This window comes from Pipistrellus hanaki (assembly GCF_964339955.1).
Source record: "Pipistrellus hanaki genome assembly, chromosome: 9".
NCBI lineage: Eukaryota > Metazoa > Chordata > Mammalia > Chiroptera > Vespertilionidae > Pipistrellus > Pipistrellus hanaki.
This window is the reverse complement of record NC_140511.1, coordinates 67,048,899-67,070,824: the sequence shown is the minus strand read 5'-3', so window position 1 is coordinate 67,070,824 and position 21,926 is coordinate 67,048,899. Positions and strand designations below refer to the sequence as shown.

Below are 21,926 nucleotides of genomic sequence, written 5' to 3'. Positions count from 1 at the left end.
CCTATTTCCTAGGTGAGCAAACTGAGGCTCAGAAAGTTTAAAACAAAGGCCCGAGGTCACACAGCGTGGCATTGTTGGAGCTGGAATACAGGTCCAGGCCTTTAAGATTCCCGAGCCCGTGTCTGTAACCACGAGGCCAGGAATGTGGCTGGGGTGGCGGCGGAGCCTCTTGGCACCGGGCTTACCCTGAGCTCTCTCTCCAGTGCCCTCCCGAAGCCTTCTGTTCTACGATGAGGGGGCAGGCTCTTGGGAGGACGGCCGCGGTGCTCTGCTGCCCGTGGAGCCCCCCGATGGCTGGGAAATCAAGCCGGGGGGGCCGGCGGAGCAGCGACCCCAGGACCGCCGCCAGCATGACCACCTGGACAGCACGCACGAGACCGCCAAGTACCTGAGCGAAGCCTGGCCGAAGGACATCCGTGGGAATGGCACCAGCCCCGACTTCTCCCACCCCAACGAGTGGTTCCACGAGAGGTGGGTGGGTGGCCCCTCCCCTTTTTTCCCCCCCTCCTGGGCTCCCAGGGCTCCACCTGCCCCCTGCCCTCCCCTGGTCCCCGTGTCAGCCACACCTCGCCCAGGCCCCATCCCTCCCCTGGCCAGGTCCAGCTTGCAGGGGGCTGAGCAGATCCTCATTGGACAAAGTCTCTGATTGTCCTTCTCTCTCCAGGGATCTGGGCCCAAACACCACCATCAAGCTCTCCTAGGCCGTACCAGGACCCAGGACCCAGGACGCGTATCCCCCTGGCATCCCTGAAGAGGGACTGTCTTGCTCGCTAACCCGGATCCGGCTTGTGCCCCTGCCCCCTGGGGTGCCATCCCAGGAGAAAGGGTTCCACTTCTCCCCAGCCCTTCGTTGCCCCAGGTCTCGGCTGGGGCCTCCCTTTTCTCCCCACATTTGGACCGTTCCCTTGGGCCAACCACTCCGATGTCACCCTCCCTCCACAACCGTCTGTCCTCAGACAAACCACTCACTGGGTACCCTCTCTTTCCTCATGATGACCAACACGACCACTGCCCTCCCTGCCCCCCGGCCCCCACACACACAAACACACCCATCAACATGCCCACACACACACACACACACACACACACACACACACGCTCCCCTCATCCCCACTGTACAGAGACCAAGAACAGAAATTGTTTGTAAATAATGAACCTTATTTTTTATTATTGCCAGCCCCCTAAGATATTGTATTTTGCAAGTCTCCCTCCTACCTTCCCCCCTCCCTTGTTTTATATTTTATGAAATTAGTGCGGGCTTCGCTGTTCCCTGGCCAGGGAACGAGGGCTCCCCTCCCCACCCTCCCCTGGCCTCTCCATGCCGCTGCCCAAGCCGCTGGGCCTTTTTAATTGCCAAACTGCTTCCTCCACCTGCTCAGCATATGCTTTAAGAAGGCAAAAGTGAAGAAAAAAAAAAAAAAAAGATTCAGCATCAATTCCTGACTGTGTGCCTTTCATTGGTGGGGTGGGGGTGGGGGTAGGACTTGGGGGATCGGGGAGTGAGAAGGTAAATATATTTTATATTCTGTTGGGGTGGGGGGGTGACTGGGGATGGGATTGTTGGGAAGGCATTTCTATCGGGTTCCCTCTTCCAGCCAGATGCAGAATTCAAACTAGAAGCTCTAAGAGTTCTGTTGCAATTGCCCCACCCCAAGGCACCAGCTATCTCCTGGTACTGAGGACCGAAGCAAAGAGGCAAATTGGCCTTTAGGGGTGGGAACTGCAAGTATTGAGCACCTACTGTTATGGACCCTCAGAGCTGGCCATCAGGCCTCATCCTCTATGCCCCCTCCTCTCACAGCCTCATCTTGACCACTTGATGGGGACCTCACTGCCTGCAGCTCTGTTTTAACAGCTAGAACCTGCAGGCTTTTACAGCAAGGCCATTAAAGGCTGGGCCCTGGGCCCAAGCTATTATTATTATTATTATTATTATTATTATTAGCAATACCTTTTAGCACACACCTTCAGATTGATTCACCAATTCCATTAGACAACCAACTGCCCTGGAAGGCCCCAGGCTGGGGTGGAGGCTGAGGAGTAAACCAGCCATCAGGGCCGGTGTGATGGAGGGGTGCACAGGAGGTGAAGGGGACACGGAATAATGTCATGTCATTCAGATTTGGTGGGTCAGGGAAGGCAACACAGAAGAATTGGCCCTGAACTAAGTCTTACGAGACGAGTAGGAGCTGGTAAGGCAGAGAAGAGAGAGGAGTGTTTGGGGGTGGAGAAAATGTCAAGTACATAAGCATAGAGCCATGAAAAGCAGGGCCAGGGCTGGGGTGAGGAAAGGGGGCAGTGAGGATGTGAAATTTAAGGAAGCACTTGTACCCCAGACTCCGTATTTGCTTCACCCCAGTCCTGGCCCTGATGCAAAGTATGGCCCCTTTTAAAGAAAGCATTCTTTACCCTGAAGGTGATGGGGAACCACTGAATGTTTTTGAGCCAGAGAGTAAGATAATCCGATTGCCCTCTCCTGGGCCTCTGTGGGGGTTATAGTGAGAATGAGACAGATTCTGAAGATAATTAGAAGGAATTATCAACAGGCATTGACATCCAATTGGCTGTGAGGTGCAAGTGAGAGGATGGAGCCTGGGGTGGCCTTTAGGTGTCTGGCTTGAAAGCCTGGGTGGATAACGATCCATTCACCAAGACAGAGAATGCATATAACCTGATGAACAAAAAGATAGATGCAGAGGCAGTAAAGCACAGAACAGACTGTCCAATTACAGCGGGGAGGCTGGGGAGTGTTGAGGAGCAGGGAAAGAGATCAGCCAAAGGACTTGTATGTGTGCATATAAGCACACCAATGGACACAAGACACTGGGGGTGGGGGGGGGGTGGCAGGATGAGGGCATGAAACAGGAGGTAGGGGAGGCTGGGGGAAGATCACAGAGGGGAAAAAGGGAGATATATGTAATACTTTAAATAATAATAAATAAATAAAAGACAGAGAATGCAGAGGAAGAACAGGTTTGGAGAGAAAGGAAAACTCATTTTAACACATCTTGCATTTGAGTTGCCTGTGGAATATTCACATTAACAGGTAGGCCTAGGGCTTGGGGGAAAGAGCCCCCAGGTGGAGACTGGGAAATTGTCCACATCCAGGTGGTCTGTTACAGTGTGGGTCTGCATATGGGGAAAGGAGATGGGGAAGAGCCGGGGGAAGATGGACATTGAGAGACACTGAAGGGAGCGGAGTGAAGGAGAAAGGCAGAGAAAGGGAAAAACCGGGAGAGGGGAGTGCCCCAGAAACCGATGGAGGAGCTTCCAGGAGCCATGCTCAGAGGTGTCAGATGCCATCTGAGAGGCGGGGAAAGATGAGAAGAAGACAGAGTGTCCTTTCTCTTTGACAACGAGAAGGTTGCCAGTAACCTTGGTTGGAGCCCCGTTGGGGGGAGCTGGGGCAGAAGTGAGAGGATTTGGGTGAAAGTGAGAACAAGAGGAACCTACATGAAGATGGGGAGGATGGGAGAGGAGGGTGTCGGTGAACTCTTGCAGGGTGCTTAGCTGTGAAGGAATAGAAGGTGGTAACTAGAGGGAATGTAGGTGAGATCAAGAGCAGTTTGGGGCTATTCTCTTAGACTGGGGAGATTTGGCCATGGCTCTTCCAGAAAATAAAGAGCCAACTGAGAGGGAAAATGATGGATGAGAGTTGTGGAGAAGGGATCCAGGAAGCAGATAAAGAACTCCACCTTTGCCCAACCAGTATGGCTCAGTGGTTGAGCAAGGCCTATGAACCAAGAGGTCACAAGTTCAATACCTGGTCAGGGCACATGCCCAGGTTGCATTGTGGGGCTTGCGGGAGGTATCCAATCAATGAATCTCTCTCATCATTGATGTTTCCATCTCTTTCTCTCCCTGCTCTGAAATCAATATAAAAAAGTACATATATTTTTAAAAGAACTCCACCTTCAACCTTAGAAGCCTGGAAAGAAAGGGATGATATTCCTTAAGTGAAGAATGTAAGGGGACAGGGAAATGAGGGAGCCCCCTCCCCTTGGCTGTGAAGTTTGAGGATGGGAGTTGAATTGGGGGGCAAGGAGAAAGTTTGAAATTGTCACTCTGAGAAATGGAAAATGAAGCTGACTTCTGGGGTGACCCCCCCCCACCCTTCATTCGTTCATTTAATACATATTTAAGGAGTGTCCCTTATGTGCATGGCACTTTGCTAGCATTAGAGCACAAATAAGATCTGGCTAATGATATCTCATTCCCCCACCCTCCCATTATGGACTAATTCTTGATTATCAGGCACTGAACTGATGATTTCACATGTCCCAATTAGGAATCAAAATAATCCTAAGAGCTGGCATTTTTACAGATGATGAAACTGGGGTTCCGAGGGGTGAAATGACTTGACCAAGATCATGCAGCAAGTAAGTGGCAAGGTCGGCATTTGAACACAGGTCTGTTTGGCTTCAGGGCCCATACTGCCCCTACAGTTCCCCAGCAACCCTTTCCTCTCTCCTCCAGATGCCCTCCCCGCCGGCCCAGATTTGTATTCTTGCACATCTCCCAAGAACACTGGGACTTCCCAGAGCAACCACCCCAGAGAGCCCAGGATTTAGTGAGCTGGCCACACATGCAGTGTGGTCATCTGCAGTCACCACCCTATGCTGTCCGTTGAGACAGTCTCCCCGCCTGGGTTAGAGTACATGGTGAACTCACTCACACAAGCACCTGCTGACTCTCCACCTCCTCTGGGGCCCGTGTTACTGTCCCTGAGGGGGCGTGTCCTAATGCATCCCAGTGTTAGAGTTACAGTCCCTGAGCTCTGTTGTCAGTTCTGGCAGCCGGCTTTGTCATAAACGTGATGGCTTTCACAGTGCCAGTCCTTCTGCTCGGCTCGCCACAACAAACCCTTTGTTACACCTGGAAAGCAAAGCTCTGGACGCAGGCAGAGAAGCTGTGGGCAATGCCTGGCACTGGGATGGGCCAGGGCAAGGTTCCAATTCCAGAGGCCAAACTGGGCACCTATCTGATGTAGGCAAAAGGTGCCCCTCGGGTCACAGGGGGGGGGGGGGGAGGACAGGCCGGGAGCTGGCCTCCAGAGAAGTCTAAGTTGCTTTGGCATCAGTGTCCGTGAAGAGCAGGAGCACCAATGTCGTTGCTGCACTTTGCTGTGTGACCTTGGCCAGTTCCCTAGCCTCGTGAAGCCTCAGTGTCTTCATTGGAAAATAGTACCCACCCTCATAAAATTGCTGTGAAGGCCCAGCCAAAGGGAGTGGCTCGGTTGCTTGGAGCAATGTGTCTCTCTCTTTCTCTCTCCCACCCTTCCTCTATCTAAGCCTGTCCTTGGGTGAGGATTTAAAAAAATAAATTGCAGTGAGAGGTAACTGAAAGCTTGCACGTAGAGCTCTTAGCACACGGTCGGCTATGCAGTAAGCACTCAGAAGGCATTAGCTATTATTTTCCGAGCACAGAGACAATGGGCTGGAGGTGTTCTGAGGAGCAAGCTGCAGCTAGGAGAGGCGGAAGGTGGTCAGGCTGGTCAGAGGAGGGGGGCCTTCATTTTCCCCTAGGATTCTTGGGAAGAGGGCGGAGCTGCAGCTAAAAAAAATAATGCAGTTAGCAGCTGGTCCTAAATGGGGGAGGTGTGAAGACCGAGGGGGGAAGCTTCACTTTTAAAAGGACTGAGTGGGGAGGGCTCAGCAGGAAAGAACGGAACAAAACACCAACCTGGAAACCCAGCAGCTCAGCAGCTGGTGAGGGAATGTTAAACCCAGCCAGCACTACCATAATTCCCGGTGTAGAAGGCTACCTGGGCCAGGCTGATTGGAAACTAGCAATCCCAAGGGCAGCAACCAGAAGGCAGATCATCAGAGTGCCTTTACCTCCCCCCTTCTATTCTCCCCCCTCACCTCCCACCCCGCCTCGGGGCTTCTTTAGAACTTGGCTTTAGGGAAGAAACCTCCTGTGGCCAAGAAGTTTCATGCAATTCCACTTATTCCATTCATCCACAGCAGGATTGCTGGACCCGGAGAGGGGTGGGAGGCAAAGCCAATGCAGGCATCTTCCCGCCCTTCGGGACTTTACAGAGAAGGGAAACAGAGGAGGGAAGTGGAAAAGGGTCTGAGTTCTGGGGCCAGAAGACCTGGCTTTGCATCCTGGCTCCACCCTCCACGGCCTGAGCCTCCTTGAGCAAATAAATCACTTGACTGACATCCCAGCTTCCTCATCTGTAGCTTGGAAGAAGAGATGACATCCACCCCCGGGGCTGTGGAGAGGATCAAAGGAGATGTTTGTTATTGTCAGAGCGTGAAGGGGGTGCCCAGAGAGAGGCCCGGGACACAGTTACAGGGCTGAAGCAGGGAGACAGGATCTGTAGTGTGTTAAGGAGAGGTTCACAGAGGAGGTGGCCCTTGAGGCGGGCCTTGACGCTGGGTAGGATTTCCATGGGTGGCATGGAGAAGGGCACAGACTCCAGGCATGGCACAGAGCAGGACTGCTGAGACAGAGCTGGAGAGAGCTGGAGGAACCCCAAGCAGCTCAGCTTTCCTCCTATGTAGCCTGTTCTCTGCCTTTGTTCCTCTGGCCCTTCCCACCTTCCGCCCAGGCCAGGGGGGAAGAGAAATCACAAACTAGACTAACCGCCTGGTGCAGAAGACTGGGGGCTGGGAGGAAGATCCAGCCAGAGCCATCCAGGGAGGCTTCCTGGAAGAGGCAGCGTTGAAGCAGACCCTCCGAATGTGAGGGAGGTCACCCACAGAAGATTCCCGAGGGAGGGGCAGCCTGAACAGCGCAGTAAAGACCTGATTGATGCCAGTTCCCAGAATAAGGAGCACAGACACAGTGAAAGGAAATGGATGGGAGCAGAGGACAGGATATGGGAAGGTCGAGGCAGGCCTAATGCAGGGCGAAAGTACAGGCCAGGGGAAGCCATTAAATACTGCAGGCGGGGGCGGGGGGGGGGGGGCAGGGGATGCTAGATCAAAGGTCAACCTCAGAAAGAAGGAGCTCTAGGCCTAAAGCCGGTGCTGCCGGCCATCAGCTCTATCCCCGCGTGTGTCCCCCTAGCTCTGCCCCTTCCCCAAATCTAATCGGGCCTCTGGATCCCCGCGGCGGCGCAGAGGGGGTTAAGCCGGCTGCCGCGCCGCCCCCGCCTCTCCACCTGCCCGCCGCAGCGGCGAATGCCCGGCCGGAAAGCGCGGGATGCGAGGGGGGAGGGAGGGAGGGGAGCATCACCGCCGCTGAGTGATGGGCGGGGAGTGATTGGCAGCTGCCAAGCAGCGGAATCCGGAGGGAGGAGGGAGGAGGGAGGAGGGAGAGGGGAGGCAGAAGTGGACTCTGGAGGGCGCTCCGCACCCCTGGCCTCGGCCTTTGTGCCCACCGCCGCTGGGTCCGGCGGGCGGGGCGGAGCGGCACCTCCCCGGCCCGGACCCCGGGCCGCGGTGTCTCTAAGCCGCTGACACCCGGTGGGGGCCGCGCCCGCCGCCCCGGCTCCGCTGCTCCCCGGCTCCCGCTCCCCCGGGCTCGGGCTCAGCCGTCCGGGGGACGCCCCAGCGCGCACGACTCAGCACCCCGACACCCACCGAGGCCAAACCCACGCGCACGCACACACACACACACACACACACACACACGCACACACACAAGCACGCACACTCCGCCGCGGGCACAGGAGGAGCCCGGCCGCCGCTCCGGGCGCAGCGCTCTGAGCGCGGCGGCGTCGAGAGGGACGCGAGCGGCCCGGCGCCCCCGCCCTCCCTCCCGCCTGGCGGCCCCGGGCCCCGCAGAGGGGGAGCCTGAACGTTAGCGGGAACCCCGAGAGGCCGCCGGAGCCGCGGGGAGAGGGCAGCCGCGGGATGGCCGAGGGCCCGGGCGGCGGCGGGCCCCGCGGGGACGGGGCGACCGGCGGCCGGGCGGCGGCGGAGGTGGTGCGGCCGCGCTGCCCGCGGGGGGAGGAGGCCGGGGCCGAGGGCCCCCGGGGCATGGCCGCTGGGCTCGCGGTGGAGGAGCAGTTCTGCCAGATGCACCTACGAAAGCAGGTGTCGTACAGGTAAGGAGAATGGGGGGCAGAGGGGGGGCCTGGGTCCACCCCCTTTTAAGGCGCCACTCATTGTGCGCAGGCTGCTTGCCTGGTGCGAAGAGCTGAGAGAGGACTAACGGGGAGTCTCTGCCCTCCGGGGGCAGGAGAGAGGGGGGCTCTGGGACCCCTTCTCTGTATGAGCCGTGAAAGCCCGGGGCGTCCAACGTGGGCTCGCTGATGCCAACCCGACCGTCCTGATGCCAGGCACTGCCCTGGGCAGAGAGGGGAGCCGTAACCCAGACATGGTCCTTACAAACTCCGTCTGCTGGGGAGAGTCGGGAGAGACACTCCCTGCCTCCCTGCGGGAAGAGAGGGACCTTCTTCATCCATAGTTCTTGCCAGGCTTTCCTGTGTGCTGACCCTGTGCTGGGCAGTGCCTGGTGGAAGGGACCGAGATGCTCCCTGCCACCGTGGCTAAAACCCTGGGGCCTAGGCATGGCAAAGGAACCCCTCCTGGGCCCCTTTGCCCAGCCGCCCTCATTGGCATCCTCTGTGACAGAGTCTCACACACACACACCCTGACACTTTAATAAGACTCCCAGCCGCCCTGGGCCGGCCCCTCTGCCCAGGGCTTCCCTGGAGGAACCAGCGGGGCTGGGCTGCCCCTCAAACAGGTAGGTCAGTTCCTTCAGTAGGGAGGGAGTGGGGGCAGGGCAGAGGCAGCCCTTGCCTGCCTCCTCCTCTCTCACACCGCATATATAATTCCTGGCCCAGAGGGACCTCCTCTGGAGGGTCCAGCGGGGATGCTGAGGCACTTGCAGACCTTGAAGCCATTAGCGGAGTTAGAGAGGACACCTTTCCTGTCTGTTTACAGGCACAAGGACTCTGGGTGTGTCTGAGGCTGCCCGGCTTCTCCCTGGGCTTTCTGGGAAGATGTTTCATAAAACCAGCCCAACCCTGGGAGCCAGAAGGGCCCCCCCTATTCTTAATGGCTCTGAAGCCCTCCAGCTTCCATCACTTGGGAGAGAGGGGGGGAGGAGGAGGGGACCTCGCCATCATGAAGTGCGGCGCACAGGCTAAATGGGAAATGGGTTCGTGTCCCGTGGGTCCTACCTTCACTTTGGGAGGCACCTAAGGAACCAGAGGCACACTGAGCTCCATTACCAAGTTCTCCCAGAGCACCACGCTGAGAGGAGGGCATTATCAGCTCCTGCCTTCTGGCTGCAGATAGAAGATTCCCTTAACGTTCCCTGGGGGAGGAGAGAGCACAGAGGTGGCTGACAGGGAGTGGGGCGTAGAGTGTAGAATCCTGAAAGAAATATTAGTCTGGGAATCAGGAGACCGGGCTTGCGTTCTCATTTCTGCCAGCGACTTACTGCGTGTCCTTGAGCTAGACAGTATCCCCCTGGGCCTCAGTTCTTCACCTCTAACAGAGGGAGGGACTCCAGAATTTTCCTTGGTTGTGGGTCAGGGACAAACAGCACTAAAAGCTGGAAAGGAGGCCACAGAGTGGGGTAGAAGCTTAGAGGATAGGGAGCATAGAAAAATTAAAGAGCCAAGATGGAAAAGGCGGCACACACATACAGAGAGAGAGAGAGAGAGAGAGAGAGAGAGAGAGAGAGAGAGAGAGAAAGAGAGAGAGAGAGAGAGAGAGAGAGAGAGAGAGAGAGAGAGAGAGAGAGAGAGAGAGACACGGAGGGAGGGAGGAAGAGAGAGAAGCAGCGACAAGGGATTGGGATTCTCCCAGGGTGGTTGCTTCCTGAATCGAGGCCCGAATTTGAGCCTCGAATCCACAGCCTCCTGAATCCACAGCCTCCTGAATCCACAGCCCGAATTTGAGCCTCGAATCGCTCAGAAGGCCGGGTAACCAGCTGGGACTCCTCTGTGGCTGTGCAGGGGTCCAGAGACCTCTGAGTCACCTGTGGGAGGTCTGCTCAAGGACAGGCTCCCGCCATCACTCCGGGAAGATCAGGCAAGGCACCTCTTCGCACCAGGGTTAGGCCGGGAGCCCAGCCTTAGGACCAGAGCCAGAGAAGGCATCAAGGCAAAGAGAAGCCCCCCGGGGAGAGGGCAGAAGAGGCCCCGTGAAGGAGACAGTGGCTCCGGGGTGTCAAAACCTTCCAGAGAACGAGCTGTGCTTTCTGGCTCAGCCCTCCCGTGAGGCTGCGCGCTGAGTGGCCTGATGACGGGTGCACGCTCTTCCTCGCACAGGCCGCCCAGGGCTGGCAGGCGCTCAGGCCCACAGTAGCCCTCTTCACATCCCCCGCTTGCCACGCGGTTCTGGCTCACAGCGGAACCTCCACCCCGCTGTGAGTTGCTAAGAAAAGCAGTTGAAAGCCCTTCACAGAGAGAAAAGGCTCTTGGACAGAAATCTGAGGGCGGCGAGGGATGGAAGTGGGAGCAGAATTGAGGCCTGGCTGCCTCTGACGTAGATGAGGACGTAGGTGAGGACGGGGGCTTGGAGTAGAAGCTTTTAGGGATGTGGGCGTTTCTGGAAAACAGGTTTTCTTCACCCCCCAACCCTAGCAGCTGCTTTATGTGGATGGAAAGATTTGTGCCAGTAGAAACTCGTGGGGCGGGGTGGGGAGCATCTGACATCTGCCTCTGAGTGTGAGGAAAAATATCTCCCATACATTTGAGGAAGTTCTAACATATCAGGGTTGGTTTGCCCTGGCGTTGTGGTTTGGTGGTTGAGCGTCATCCCATGAACCAAGAGGTCACTAGTTCAATTCCCTGGTCAAGGCACTTGCTCTCATTACGGGCTCAATCCCCAATAGGGGGCGTGCTGGAGGCAGCCAATTGATGTTTCTATCTTTCTATCCTCCTCCCTTCCTCTCTCTCTCTAAAAATCAGTAGCAACGTATTTAAAGTATCAAGGTTGGGCTCCAGAGACCAATGGAGAGTGGTGTCCAGCCTGGAAAAAGCCAGAGGGGTGCCAGGAACACCGAGTTTGATCTTGAAAGGACCCGTCAGAAGATGCAGAGCTTGGACTTGGAGCTAAGCCCAGTGCTTCCCAAACCAGATCACCTGGGGGATTTCTTTTCAAGTAATCTCTAAAGCCCCATCCCTGGAGATCCTGATCTAGATAGTCTAGGGTTGGGCCTGGGCATCTCGACTTTAAAAACCTCTTCCAGCCCTAACCGGTTTGGCTCAGTGGATAGAGTGTCGGCCTGTGCACTGAAGAGTCCCAGGTTCGATTCCAGTCTAGGGCATGTACCTTGGCTGCAGGCACATCCCCAGTCGGAGGTGTGCAGGAGGCAGCTGATCGATGTTTCTAACTCTCTATCACTCTCCCTTCCTCTCTGTAAAAAATCAATTAAAAAATATATATCCTTCACCCAGGTAATTCTGATAATCAAGCAGATTTGAAAACCACCAGTTTCACCTGTGAAGAAGCTGAGGCAGGAGAAAGGGTAAAATGTGAGCTGAAGATTGGGGTGTGGCTGGCAGGGGGCTCCCCGGTGCTGGAGGCTATTGTGGCCCCAGCAGGACCTTGAGGGAGGACCAGCACCTCTGTCCGGGATTCTCCTGGGCCAGGCACTGTCTGACCTGGAAGAATGGGACGTGGTCTCTTCCCTTGAGTACATGGCCAGACAGTAAATATTTTAAGCTTTGCAGGTGATATACAACTCCCTGTCACTCTGCTCTGCCATTGTAGGCGACATGCTTAAGCAGCCATGGACCCTACTTACATGAAGGAGCATGGCTGGGTTCCAGCAAGACTTTATTTATAGACACTGAAGTTTGAATTTCATATCACCGCCACTGTATCAAATATTATTCTTTCGCTTTTTTCCAACCGTTTACAATTGTACAAATTAGCTCACGGCCCTACCAAAACAGGCAGCAGGCTGGGTAAGGTCCGTGGGGCATAGCTTGTCAACTTTTGATCCAGTAGACGGGACAGGGAAAAACCCATGGGAAAGACAGTGGGTGTTGAGATCAATCTGGGCACTAGGCAACGGACACGCGTTTTCCTGAGAGAGAAAGTGCAGTACGCAGGCTTGCAGCCTTCAAGGTCTGAGAGACCCGGGTTCAAATTCCAGCCCTGCCCTTCCTTGACGATTAAGCCACTTTTACCTTTGACCCTGTTTCCTCGTATGGAAAACCGGGACACTAATACCTGCGCAAAAGGATGGCTGTGGAGATTAGGAAGATAAGTGATGTAAAATTCCTGACTCATAGCAGGGCTGGGACCCAAGTTACCAGATCTTTTGCACCTCTCCCCTGCCCCCCACACCCCCCAGAGATGGACCTCCTTGGGGTCTGGGGGTGCAGGAAGGCCCCTGAAGGAGATTGGTCCTGAGTGATGAAAGGTGGGGTGGCAGAGCGTAACAGAATCGAAGAGCAGGGACTGAGCCTGTGTGCGTGCCTTCGGTCCTCCCCCGTGTCCTCCACCCCCACGGGGGAGCTGGCGGGGGATGCAAGGTGGGGGGGTGACAAGCGGCGGGGGAGAGTGCCCCCTGCTGCAGACACGCCGCTTTGGGTACACCGCTCCTCCAGGGAGGGGCACCTGATCCAACTTTCCCTGCTGCTATTTACCAGAAGCTAAAAATAACCCAAGAGTGACAGGGAGATGGGGCCGATTTGTAATTTAAATAGCAACAGGATAAAGCAAGGAGCTGCAAGAGATCACATTCTGTCCTGGATTAAAAATGCAAAAACCGGGGCGACAGAGCCGGGGTGGAGCGGGAGGAGGGGGCCGCCCCAGCCAGAGGAAGCCGGAAGCTGAGGGTCTATCCATTTTCCTTCCTTTGGGAAGGGCAGGGCCCGGGCCTAGTCCGGAACTCCTTCTTCCCCGCTGGGACCTGAGGTTCTTGCTGACAAGTGAGTCAAAGGCCAGGGCGGGCAGTGGCTGGAAGTGCGGCCAGGCTCGACCTGAAGGCAGCAGTGCAGGGACTGGGACCCCAGAGAAGGTCTTATCCTGTCCTGTGTGTCCCCGGGCAGCCCATGCCCCCCACCACCCACACAAGGGCAAGCACAAGCCATCTGGGCATGTGGAGGGCGGCTGGGAGGACCAAAGGCATTCGAACAGGTTCTCTGATGTGCTTGCTCAAGCAAAAGCACTTTTTTTAAAAAGAAACTTCATCTTATCTATTTCTTCTTATTCATCTACGTACTTTTAAAAAAAATACATTTTTATTGATTTTTTACAGAGAGGAAGAGAGAGGGATAGAGAATTAGAAACATCCATGAGAGAGAATCATCGATCAGCTGCCTCTTGCACACCCCCTACTGGGGATGTGCCCGCAACCAAGGTACATGCCCTTGACCGGAATCGAACCAGGGACCCTTCAGTCCGCAGGCCAATGCTCTATCCACTGAGCCAAACTGGTTGCGGCAAGCAAAAGCATTTGAACAGGTTCTCTGATGTGCTTGCTGCTGAGAACTGGGCCCTTAGGCCAGGTAGCCGGAAGTCTGGGTGGAAGTCTTATTTTTTGCCTCCGTTGGTACAGTTTCAGAGGAGAGCACTCAGAGGAGCCTGTCAGGGGTCCCGTTCCCAAAGACAAGGGTTAGCACCGGCTGAGGAAGACCCCTCTTCACAGACACACAACAGGTGTGGGAAGGCACTGGGGCTAACCATGGCTTCTGCCGGGCTCCACGCTGCTTGACCTACAGGCGCGCGTGGCCCACAGATATCTGGGGAAGAAAGACTAAGCAGGGTGCATAAATGGGTGGGGATGTGAGGGCCACCGAGCAGCATCTCACAGATGAGAAACAAAGCCTCAGAGAAGTTATGTCATGTGCTAAGCCACACCACCAGGAACCGGTAGAGCCAGGATCCAGGCTCAAATGGATTTCACTTCAAAGCCCTTTTTACTCTCTCAGGCTTTCCGGGGTCTGGACTTGCATCCTTAATGGGCTTTCCTTTTGCCTCGGTACTAAGTGCACAGGTTCCTGGGAGGGGTAATGGGACGGAGGCCAGGGCAGTTGAAAGGCGGTTCTGCATGCCAGCAGGGTTTGGGAGCCCACAGCTGGGGGTGGGAGGTGTGGAGGGCAGGAGGCCAGCTGATTCTGTCCTGGGGGCCTTGGTGCTGCCGACCAAAATGGGGTCAGAGGAAGCCTTTAGGGCAGATGAGCCGGAGTGAGGGCAGAGCCCGCCAGACTGCTCTCACTTCCAGCCTGGGGACTTGGGAGGAGCCAAAGGCCAAGTTCCAAGAGAGATCACTGTTATTGGAGGGTCCATCTTCCACTGCTAAACTCCTACAGCCTCTCTTGCCCCAGGGGGAGAGGGTCCCAAGCCCCCCCTCCCCATTGCCTCCTGCTTATGACATTAATGAGCTTGCGCAGAAGGAGCCTAGTCAGATGCCCATCTGTCATTAGCTAGCAGCACCTGCAGTCCCACTCAGGTACCTCTGTCTCCTCTGGGGGGATAGAGGGCTGGCGATCAGCAGGTGCTCTTGTGCTTGGGGTTGCTTCCAAGGGCTTCAGCAGGTACTTGGATCACAGGCTTAGCCATTGGGGAGGGACTTTGATGAAAAAACTCCCCCGTGTCTCACCACAGCCACGCATGCAAACAAGAAGCCGACCCCCCTCCCTCTGCTCGGCTTATTAGACACCTCTATTCAGCTCACGTCAACTTCCACAGGAGGTCACTGAGCACAGACTTGCCTCCAGGACAGAGCTAGGAGCAACATCAGGTTCAAGAATCCTGTAAGGAGCCGAAACCAGTTTGGCTCAGTGGATAGAGCGTTGGCCTGCAGACTGAAAAAGGTCCCAGGTTTGATCCTGGTCAAGGGCATGTGCCTTGGTTGCAGGCACATCCCCAGTGGGGAGTGTGCAGAAGGCAGCTGAGTTGATGTTTCCAACTATCTGTCCCTCTCTCTTCCTCTCTGTGAAAAATCAATAAAATATATATATATATTTTAAAGAATCCTGTAAGGAGACAAGGTCACAATATAGAAATATTGTTGGGAACAAACGTGAGTATCAGAGATACGTCCGTGGGATTGGGGGGGTGGGCTCTGAGGCAGCATTGGACTCTTAGTAGGTCTTTACAAAATACTGTCAAACAAATGAACGAGTGAAAACCTGCAGGTCAGGGAAAGTGGTTCCAATAAAACTGTCCGAGTTCAATAGAATCTTCAAGAACATCTGGTGCATCACTCAACCCAGAGAGGGTAAGTGACTTGCCCCGAGTCACACAGCGAGGGCTGGAGTTTGCCCCAATGGGCTCTGACCTGGGCCTCTTTTCACCTTTCACTTTTGCTTCCTGGGCTGGGGCTTTGAAAGGTGGATATGTTTGACTGGCCAAACATTCCGGGCAAAAAAGGCAAAGAGAGCAGCACAGGCAGAATGGAATAGCCGGGGCGAAGGTGGCATGTTAAAGAAAGTCTGGAAAAAGAGGGAAGAAATGTTTTTTGAGCACCTGTTGTGAAGTAGGTACCAGCATGAAGTGAGCTGAGAGAAAATCTCCACAGGGAAAGCCTGGACAAAGAGGGGGGGGGGGGATTTTTTTTTAAAGGAACCGGAACAGAAGGAGCCCCGGAAGGTCAGGCCAAGGAGGCTGGCTTGGCTGGTTTTGAGAGCAGAGGCTGTCCAGATCCTGGGTTGAGTGTGTGTGCCCTAGTACATTTCTTTTCCCCAGCTCCAACTTCATCATCCAGGTCACAGAAAGTAGAACACCTCACCCTCTGGGGCCTTGGCGAAGCCCAGAATAATTTTCTTACCCAGATTCCTCTTCCTGTGCGTATCTGGGTGGATTCTGAGGGGTCCCCAGCTCCCCAGTGCTGGCACAGGTTGTCCTAGGACCTGCCAAGGGCATCCTCCCTGGGCAGGGCCCTGTGCACCTGTCCCTTCCAGCCTTGTCCTCCCCGCCCTACCTGGAAAGTACTGACAGCTTCAAGGAATTCAAGCCCAGGAGGCCGCTGATCCCACAATCAGGACTGCCGTGCCTCTCAGAGCCTCCAGCCTGCCCGCTTCCCCTCCGGGGCCACGTTTCCTGCTCTCTGCTGCTTGCTCCAGAGCTGCCAGAAGCTGAGATGGAAAACAAGCCCAGCCCCATTTCCTCTGTTTAACTGCTCAAGCTACTTGCAGAATCCCTGGGAGGGAGCACAGAGCCCTGCAACAGTCTTCTTCTAGAATAGTCCTTGGCCTGGCTGGCCGAGTCTCCGCTGAGCCCCGACAGACGGGCTGGAAGAGAGAGCTGTTGAAAAAGGGGTGCCATCACCTGGCCGTGTCCCCAATTCCACAGAATGTCTTATTTAAGGGCACAGAGTCTTGTTTCTAGCAGTTACCAGTTGGGTGATCTGACAAATGAATTTAGCAATTCTGCACCTCGGTTTCCCCATCTGCAAAAGAAAAATAACAGGAGCTACCTTATAGGGCGTTACAAGGATCCAAAGGTTTCTGGCACAGAAGCATAGAAGAATCTTTATCTATTGATTTATCATTGCTGAGTACTAATTATTCATGGCCTGGCTTGATTTGTTAAACAAATGTTTATTGAGGAACACCGTGTTCCGGTCACCAGGGACCCAAAGGTGGTTACCTTACCAGGTGGAGGTGCATTTCTGTGTCTGTAGGTTCTGGAGCACAAATGTTTATTGAACTGAACTGACCCTGTTTCTGTCTTCGAGAAATTTACAGCTTTCCTGGGGTAACAAACATATAGAGCGCTAAAAAAAAAAAACACAAAAAAAAACCAACAAAAAAAAAACCTAATTATACAGCAGTGTGATTAGAGAGTGCTAGAGGAAGATACAATTTCCACCCTAGAAACAACCCTGATAATAAAGAGTGAGTGTATGCCTCGCTATGTATTTATCGAATCTTCATGATGGCCTCAAAGTCCAGCACAGTGAGGCCTCTTTGCTGTTCTTCAAACACATCAGGGCCTTTGCCCTTGCTGTTCCCTCCACCTAGAATCCTGTCTTCCTAGAGAGGCACCTTGTTTGCTCTAGATCCGTTCAGGTCTGTGCTCAAGTGTCAACTCCTCAGAGCGGCTTTCCCAATCCCCCTACCTAAGTGACAATCCCCCCCACCCCTCCCAACACACACACACACACACACACACACACACACACTCGTCATTTTCTTCCCCCTTCGTTCTGGCTTCATTTTCTTCTAAGCACCTCCCATTGCCTGACATGATTTTACATGGTTATTTGTTCCACTAGAATCCAAGCTCTACGAGTTAGAGCCCTGCTTCTTTGCTCAGTGCTATGTAGTCGGGCACAGTGCCTGATGCATAAAAGGCACTCAATAAATATGTATTGAATGAATTCACTTAAACCCATTCACCGCGTACTTCATCCTCGTAAAGTGCCATGAGTTCAGTTCTTACTACGACCCTCCTTCCATTTTAAAGATGTGAACACTGAGGCCCAGAAAAGCTCCCTGACACATGTATTCGTTGGTTCATCTGTTTACTTCCCACCTTATTCCAGAAAGGTTTAAGGGGGGCTCCGAGAGGTAAACCTCTCTGGCCTGACCCGGGTCGCACAGCTGATAAGAAGGTAGAAACAGGACATGAGTCCACATCTTCTAGCTCCATTCTGGTTCCTCTTTCTACTCTGCCACTGTCCCCAGGCGCCTGACCCTTGGTAGGTGGTGTGATGTTCACAGAGGCGTTAAGGAGAGAGAGCTATGTGTGGGGGCGCCACCCTCCAACATACCCAGTAGTTGTGATGCAGTGGTGGCCTCAGCAGGACCAAGAGGTAACGATCAGAGAGGTTAAGCGGAGAGGAAAGCCAGGCTGAGGCTGAGGCTTACGTTCAGATGTTCAGATCCCAGCCTGGGCAGGCCTGGTGGCTGCCTAGCAGCCTCTGACTCTTGGGCTGTCTCCTGGCTGCTGGGCTGGGCTTGTCCTCACCTGCCTCTGGCTCTCCCCAGTTCAGCTCTCTCCCCAGCTAGCCTCCTGCCCCAGCCAGCGGAAGGCAGGCGCCTGAGAGGACTCTGGTCCTCGGCCGGGGCAGTCAGCTGGTCTCTCGCAGGGCCCCCGGTCAGGAAGTGCCAAAAGAGGAAGAGAGTCGCCGGCAGGATGAGCGTACTGGGCCGGCCACAGTACCCGGGAGGCTGCGATGAGGCCACAGCTCTGGGCCCCGCGGAGGCGCTGGGGACCGAGGCGGGGGAGCGCCTGGGGGCACTGAGGCAGATGTGGCGCTACCGCTCCTGGGACGTGCCACAGATCCCAGCCGAGACCCCCCAGACACAGTAGGTACTCAGGGTGGCCCGGGAAGGGGCACCTCCAGCCCTCTCTGAATCTTTTATGTGGGGTGGGGGGTTGTGGCAGAAGCGGGGTTTCCCACATCCGCAGTCCAGCAACTCTGCAGAGACTCAGAAAAAAAGCAAAAGGGGTTCTTGGCAGGAGGAGGGGAACTCTGATGTTGAGTTGCTGTGGGGGCAGTGTGGGGGAGGGCTGAGTTCACAGGCAATAACAGCGGGGGGAACTGGGAAGAGGAGCGGGGACAGGAATGGGGCGTTGTTTGCTGAAAGGTCTTGTCCACACTCCGTGGGGTCTTCAGCTGCCTCTGGTCTCCTCCCTCAGAGCTAGGTGTCAGAACTGTTGGGAAGGTTTCAAAGGGGTCCATGCACCCCAGAAGGACAGCATTTGGTTCCCCTGGGGATTTCACTGCCCTCCTGGCCATCCTGGCACCTGCCGCTGGCCCACAGGAAACTGTAAGGAAATGGAAAGAATGTTCTGAGCTTCTGGATGCTGGCTCTTTCTCAAAACCACAGGCCACAGCCCCCAGCATTGGCTCTATGTGGCTGCCTAAAGTCTGGAAAATGGGCTGCCAGAACTCCAGAGGAGAGGGTAAGAGTGAAGGTGACACCGGATGTGGCTTTGCAGAGGGGAGTGTGAACAGAAACAGCGGGCAGCTGATGTGGGCATCTGGGTGGCAGGGTTTGGGGGGAAGAAGACCATGCTCTCCAGCTTCCTAGCCTCCCTCGGTCAGCCCTGCAGAGGCTATCAGAGCTGCCCGAGCTGCTGATTCCCAGGCGTGTGTGCTGGCCGTGCCACCACAGGCGATGGCTCTGTCTCCCATTGCTTTCTTCATCTGCTACCCTCGGGGTGTGCTTGTGTGAGTCTGAGAGGTCTGTTTCTGGTGGGTGATGTATGTGCAGGAGGCATATGGCAACTTGTAGCCGCTGTCCTGGGAGGTGTTTGTGCATAGGAGAAAGGGGTGCATGTTCTATGCGGGTGTGTATATTGGTGAACGAGTGTGGTCCTTATGTGTTTGTATTTTTGGGTGTGCAGGTGATTCCTGTAATGTAAGAGAGCTACAGGTTTGGTTGGATACTGTGCCGGGGAAATGCTATTTGCTAGAAGTGTGTAAAAGGGTTAGAAGCAACTGGATAGCTGAGGAAAGATGACTTTGTATGAGAAACATGTACGTTCTTTGTTAGTGTGTGCCAGGGTCACTTTGGAGTGAGTATACTTTGCTGGAATACATTTCTGAGAGTAAGAGGCTGGGGTGGGAAGCATTAGAGTAATGAGGGAACATACTCATGTGAGAGGCATGTTGGTTCTGTGTGACTTTTTATTCTCACGGGTGTGATTTGGGAAAGCCAAAGGGGTAAGGGTGGTGATTGTATGGGTGGCTGTGAGCGGGCACTGGGTGTGCAGAGCGGTGTCTATTCGGAGCGGCCTTGTCAGGCCGGAGATTCCGTGGGATCCGGGCGGACCAGGCAAGGGTTTGGGGGCGGGGACTCGATCACCACCACGCCCCCTGGGCCCCACCCCCTCCATGAGGCCAGGAGGTTGGCTGAGCGGCCGGCGGCCGGCAGAGGGCGCTGCGGACGGGTGCCGCCGCGCACCGGAGGGGGCGTGTCCGGCGGCGGGGCAGGCAGCAGCCTGGCCAGCTATGCGGGGTCCTGCAGCCCGGGCCGGCGGCACTTCCTGGAGCGGCGGCCGCTTCCCGGGCACCAGGGCGTGGGGCGCGGGGGCGCGCGGCGCGGGGCGGGCAGAGCGGGCGCGCGCCATGGCCCGGGCGGGCGGCGCCGAGCCGGCGTGTTGAGCCCCGGCCGCCGGCCCGGCATGGACGTCTCCCGCGGGCCCGCCGCCGGCCGGGGCTAGGGCCGATGGAGCCGCGGGACGGTAGCCCCGAGGCCGGGAGCAGCGGCTCCGAGTCGGCCTCCGCCTCGTCCAGCGGCTCCGAGCGCGACGCCGGCCCCGAGCCGGACCGGACGCCGCGGCGCCTCAGCAAGCGGCGCTTCCCGGGGCTGCGGCTCTTCGGGCACAGGTGAGCGGGCGGCCTCGGGCGGGCACTGCGGCTGCGGGCGGACCCCGCGCCTGGCACCGGGGGGCGTTCCTCGGCCGCTCGGTGCTGACCCTGCGCGGAGGTCTCCCGGCACCGGCGGCGCGGGCTGGACTGGGCTGTCCCGGCGTTGGCTCCGCGCGGGGGATACCCCCTGGCACCGGCACTGAGTGGGGATCCTTCCCTGGCACCCGCCCCTTAGCGCGCCTCCTCTGGGGCTGAGGGGCCAAGGCAGGGTCAGCTTCCCACTGTCCGGCGGCGGGGGGACCCGATCACCCCAACCCCTGCACCAGCAGGGAGGGCCCCAGCACTGGCCACCCCTTCCAGGCGCTGATGGAACCCGGTCCCTCCGGGTCTCCTGGCCGCGCGAGGTGGGGGTCTGGCCGCCCCCTGGAGCTCAGTGGGCAGTGCCCGCTTGCCCACCGCCGCATGACATCTGCAGAGCATGGCCTCGCTGATCCTGCCAGGACACAGGGCTGTCCCGGAACACCGGTCCCCGAGTTAATCTCTCAACATCTTCAGCCTCTCCTTGGGGTTGGGGGTGCCTGGCCACCTGCTCTACCATGTTCTTCATTAGCCAGGGGACCCCAACCTCCATCTCTGGGATAGTCGGCGCGCCTTCCCTTGCTGGGAAAGGGATGGGGTGGGCTGCAGTCTGGAGTCTGTGCCCCCTTCCCAGCACACCAGAGGTCACCCTCCTGTGCCTGTAACAGGGCTGTGACCGAGACCCTGGTAAGGAACTCGGGGGAGGTGTGGAAAGATTGAGTGCAGACAGCTCGTGGCATGCGTGCCGACGTTGTCTGGGAGCCGCTTCCTGCCAGTTATGCCTGGGCTACGATGAGGGAAGGTGGAGGGAGCCCCACAGGGACCCCGCCTGGCTCCCTGGACTTTCTCCTGACTGCCCCCTGCCCTCCAAGTGGCTGAGGAGCTTGCAGCCAATCAGCTAAGGACCCCAGGGCCAACTCAGACTGGACTCTGACCGCTTGGAGTCTGCTCAAGGCCTCTCCTCACTTTCCTTCAGTTGCCCAGGCTTCGTGGCAATTGGCCCCTCTGAGCTTTTACCCTGTCCCTTCCCTGGGTAGACTTTACCACCAGTAACACGGGCAGTTTCCTCCTGTCGGGCCGGGTTGGCGTCCCGGCAGTGCTGACCTGTGCCCGCTGCCTGCCCTACCCTCGCCAGGGCCCTGCTCTTTGCACCTGCGGTGTGTCGCCGAGCACACGCAGGGACCTGGAGCCTCACACGGACAGATGGAGCTCCGTGGGCTCTTAGGAAGCCACACGGCTTCAGTGTCATACAAAGCTTCCAGTGCCTCTGTTTTGTCACCCACAAACCTGCAAGATGGAACAGTTTACACCCAGCTCTGCAGGATGTAGCCTCCAATGTTCACACAAGCTTCAGAGGGCGAGGGAGGGGCTCGGCCAGAGGCTTCCTGTCCCTGCCCACAGGGTACCAAGAGGCGGGCTATTCCGATCCCTCGCTCTGCCCCTCCTGAAGGGCACAGGTGTGTGGATGGAGGGATGGCCCTCCATTCAGGAGGAAGAACAAGAAGCAAGTAAACCAACAAGTACCTTGACGTCATTGTCTAAAATAAGCAGGATAGGTGTTTTTTTTTTTAGATGAGAAAAACACGGGTTCAAAAATATAAGTGGTTTGCTCGGGGTCACATAGCAAATAAGATATAGAAAGAGAGTTTGAGCTCTAGTCTGATTCTAGATCCCACATCCCTCTCTCTATACAGGTTCCCAAACAGAAC

General features: G+C 56.2%; 2 protein-coding genes across 8 annotated transcripts in view; both read left to right on the top strand.

Moving 5' to 3' along the window:
- Positions 1-1,436, top strand: part of CREB3L1 (cAMP responsive element binding protein 3 like 1) — a 35,991-nt gene extending 34,555 nt beyond the window's left edge. For both annotated transcript variants that reach the window (XM_084896122.1, XM_084896121.1), the window contains 2 exons: positions 204-471; positions 665-1,436. In XM_084896122.1, the coding sequence (XP_084752248.1) occupies positions 204-471; positions 665-701 (305 nt within the window). In that variant the 3' untranslated portion in view covers positions 702-1,436. The remainder of the gene's footprint in view (positions 1-203; positions 472-664) is intronic.
- Positions 1,437-7,698: 6,262 nt separating this feature from the next.
- DGKZ (diacylglycerol kinase zeta) overlaps positions 7,699-21,926 on the top strand; it is a 41,301-nt gene continuing 27,073 nt past the window's right edge. For 2 of the 6 annotated variants that reach the window (XM_084896085.1, XM_084896084.1), the window contains exon 1: positions 7,699-8,002. In XM_084896085.1, the coding sequence (XP_084752211.1) occupies positions 7,809-8,002 (194 nt within the window). In that variant the 5' untranslated portion in view covers positions 7,699-7,808. Of the gene's footprint in view, positions 8,003-17,939; positions 18,128-19,779; positions 20,158-21,926 lie in introns of those variants that run through there. The other 4 variants (XM_084896087.1, XM_084896086.1, XM_084896089.1 and 1 more) reach the window with 3 other exon arrangements.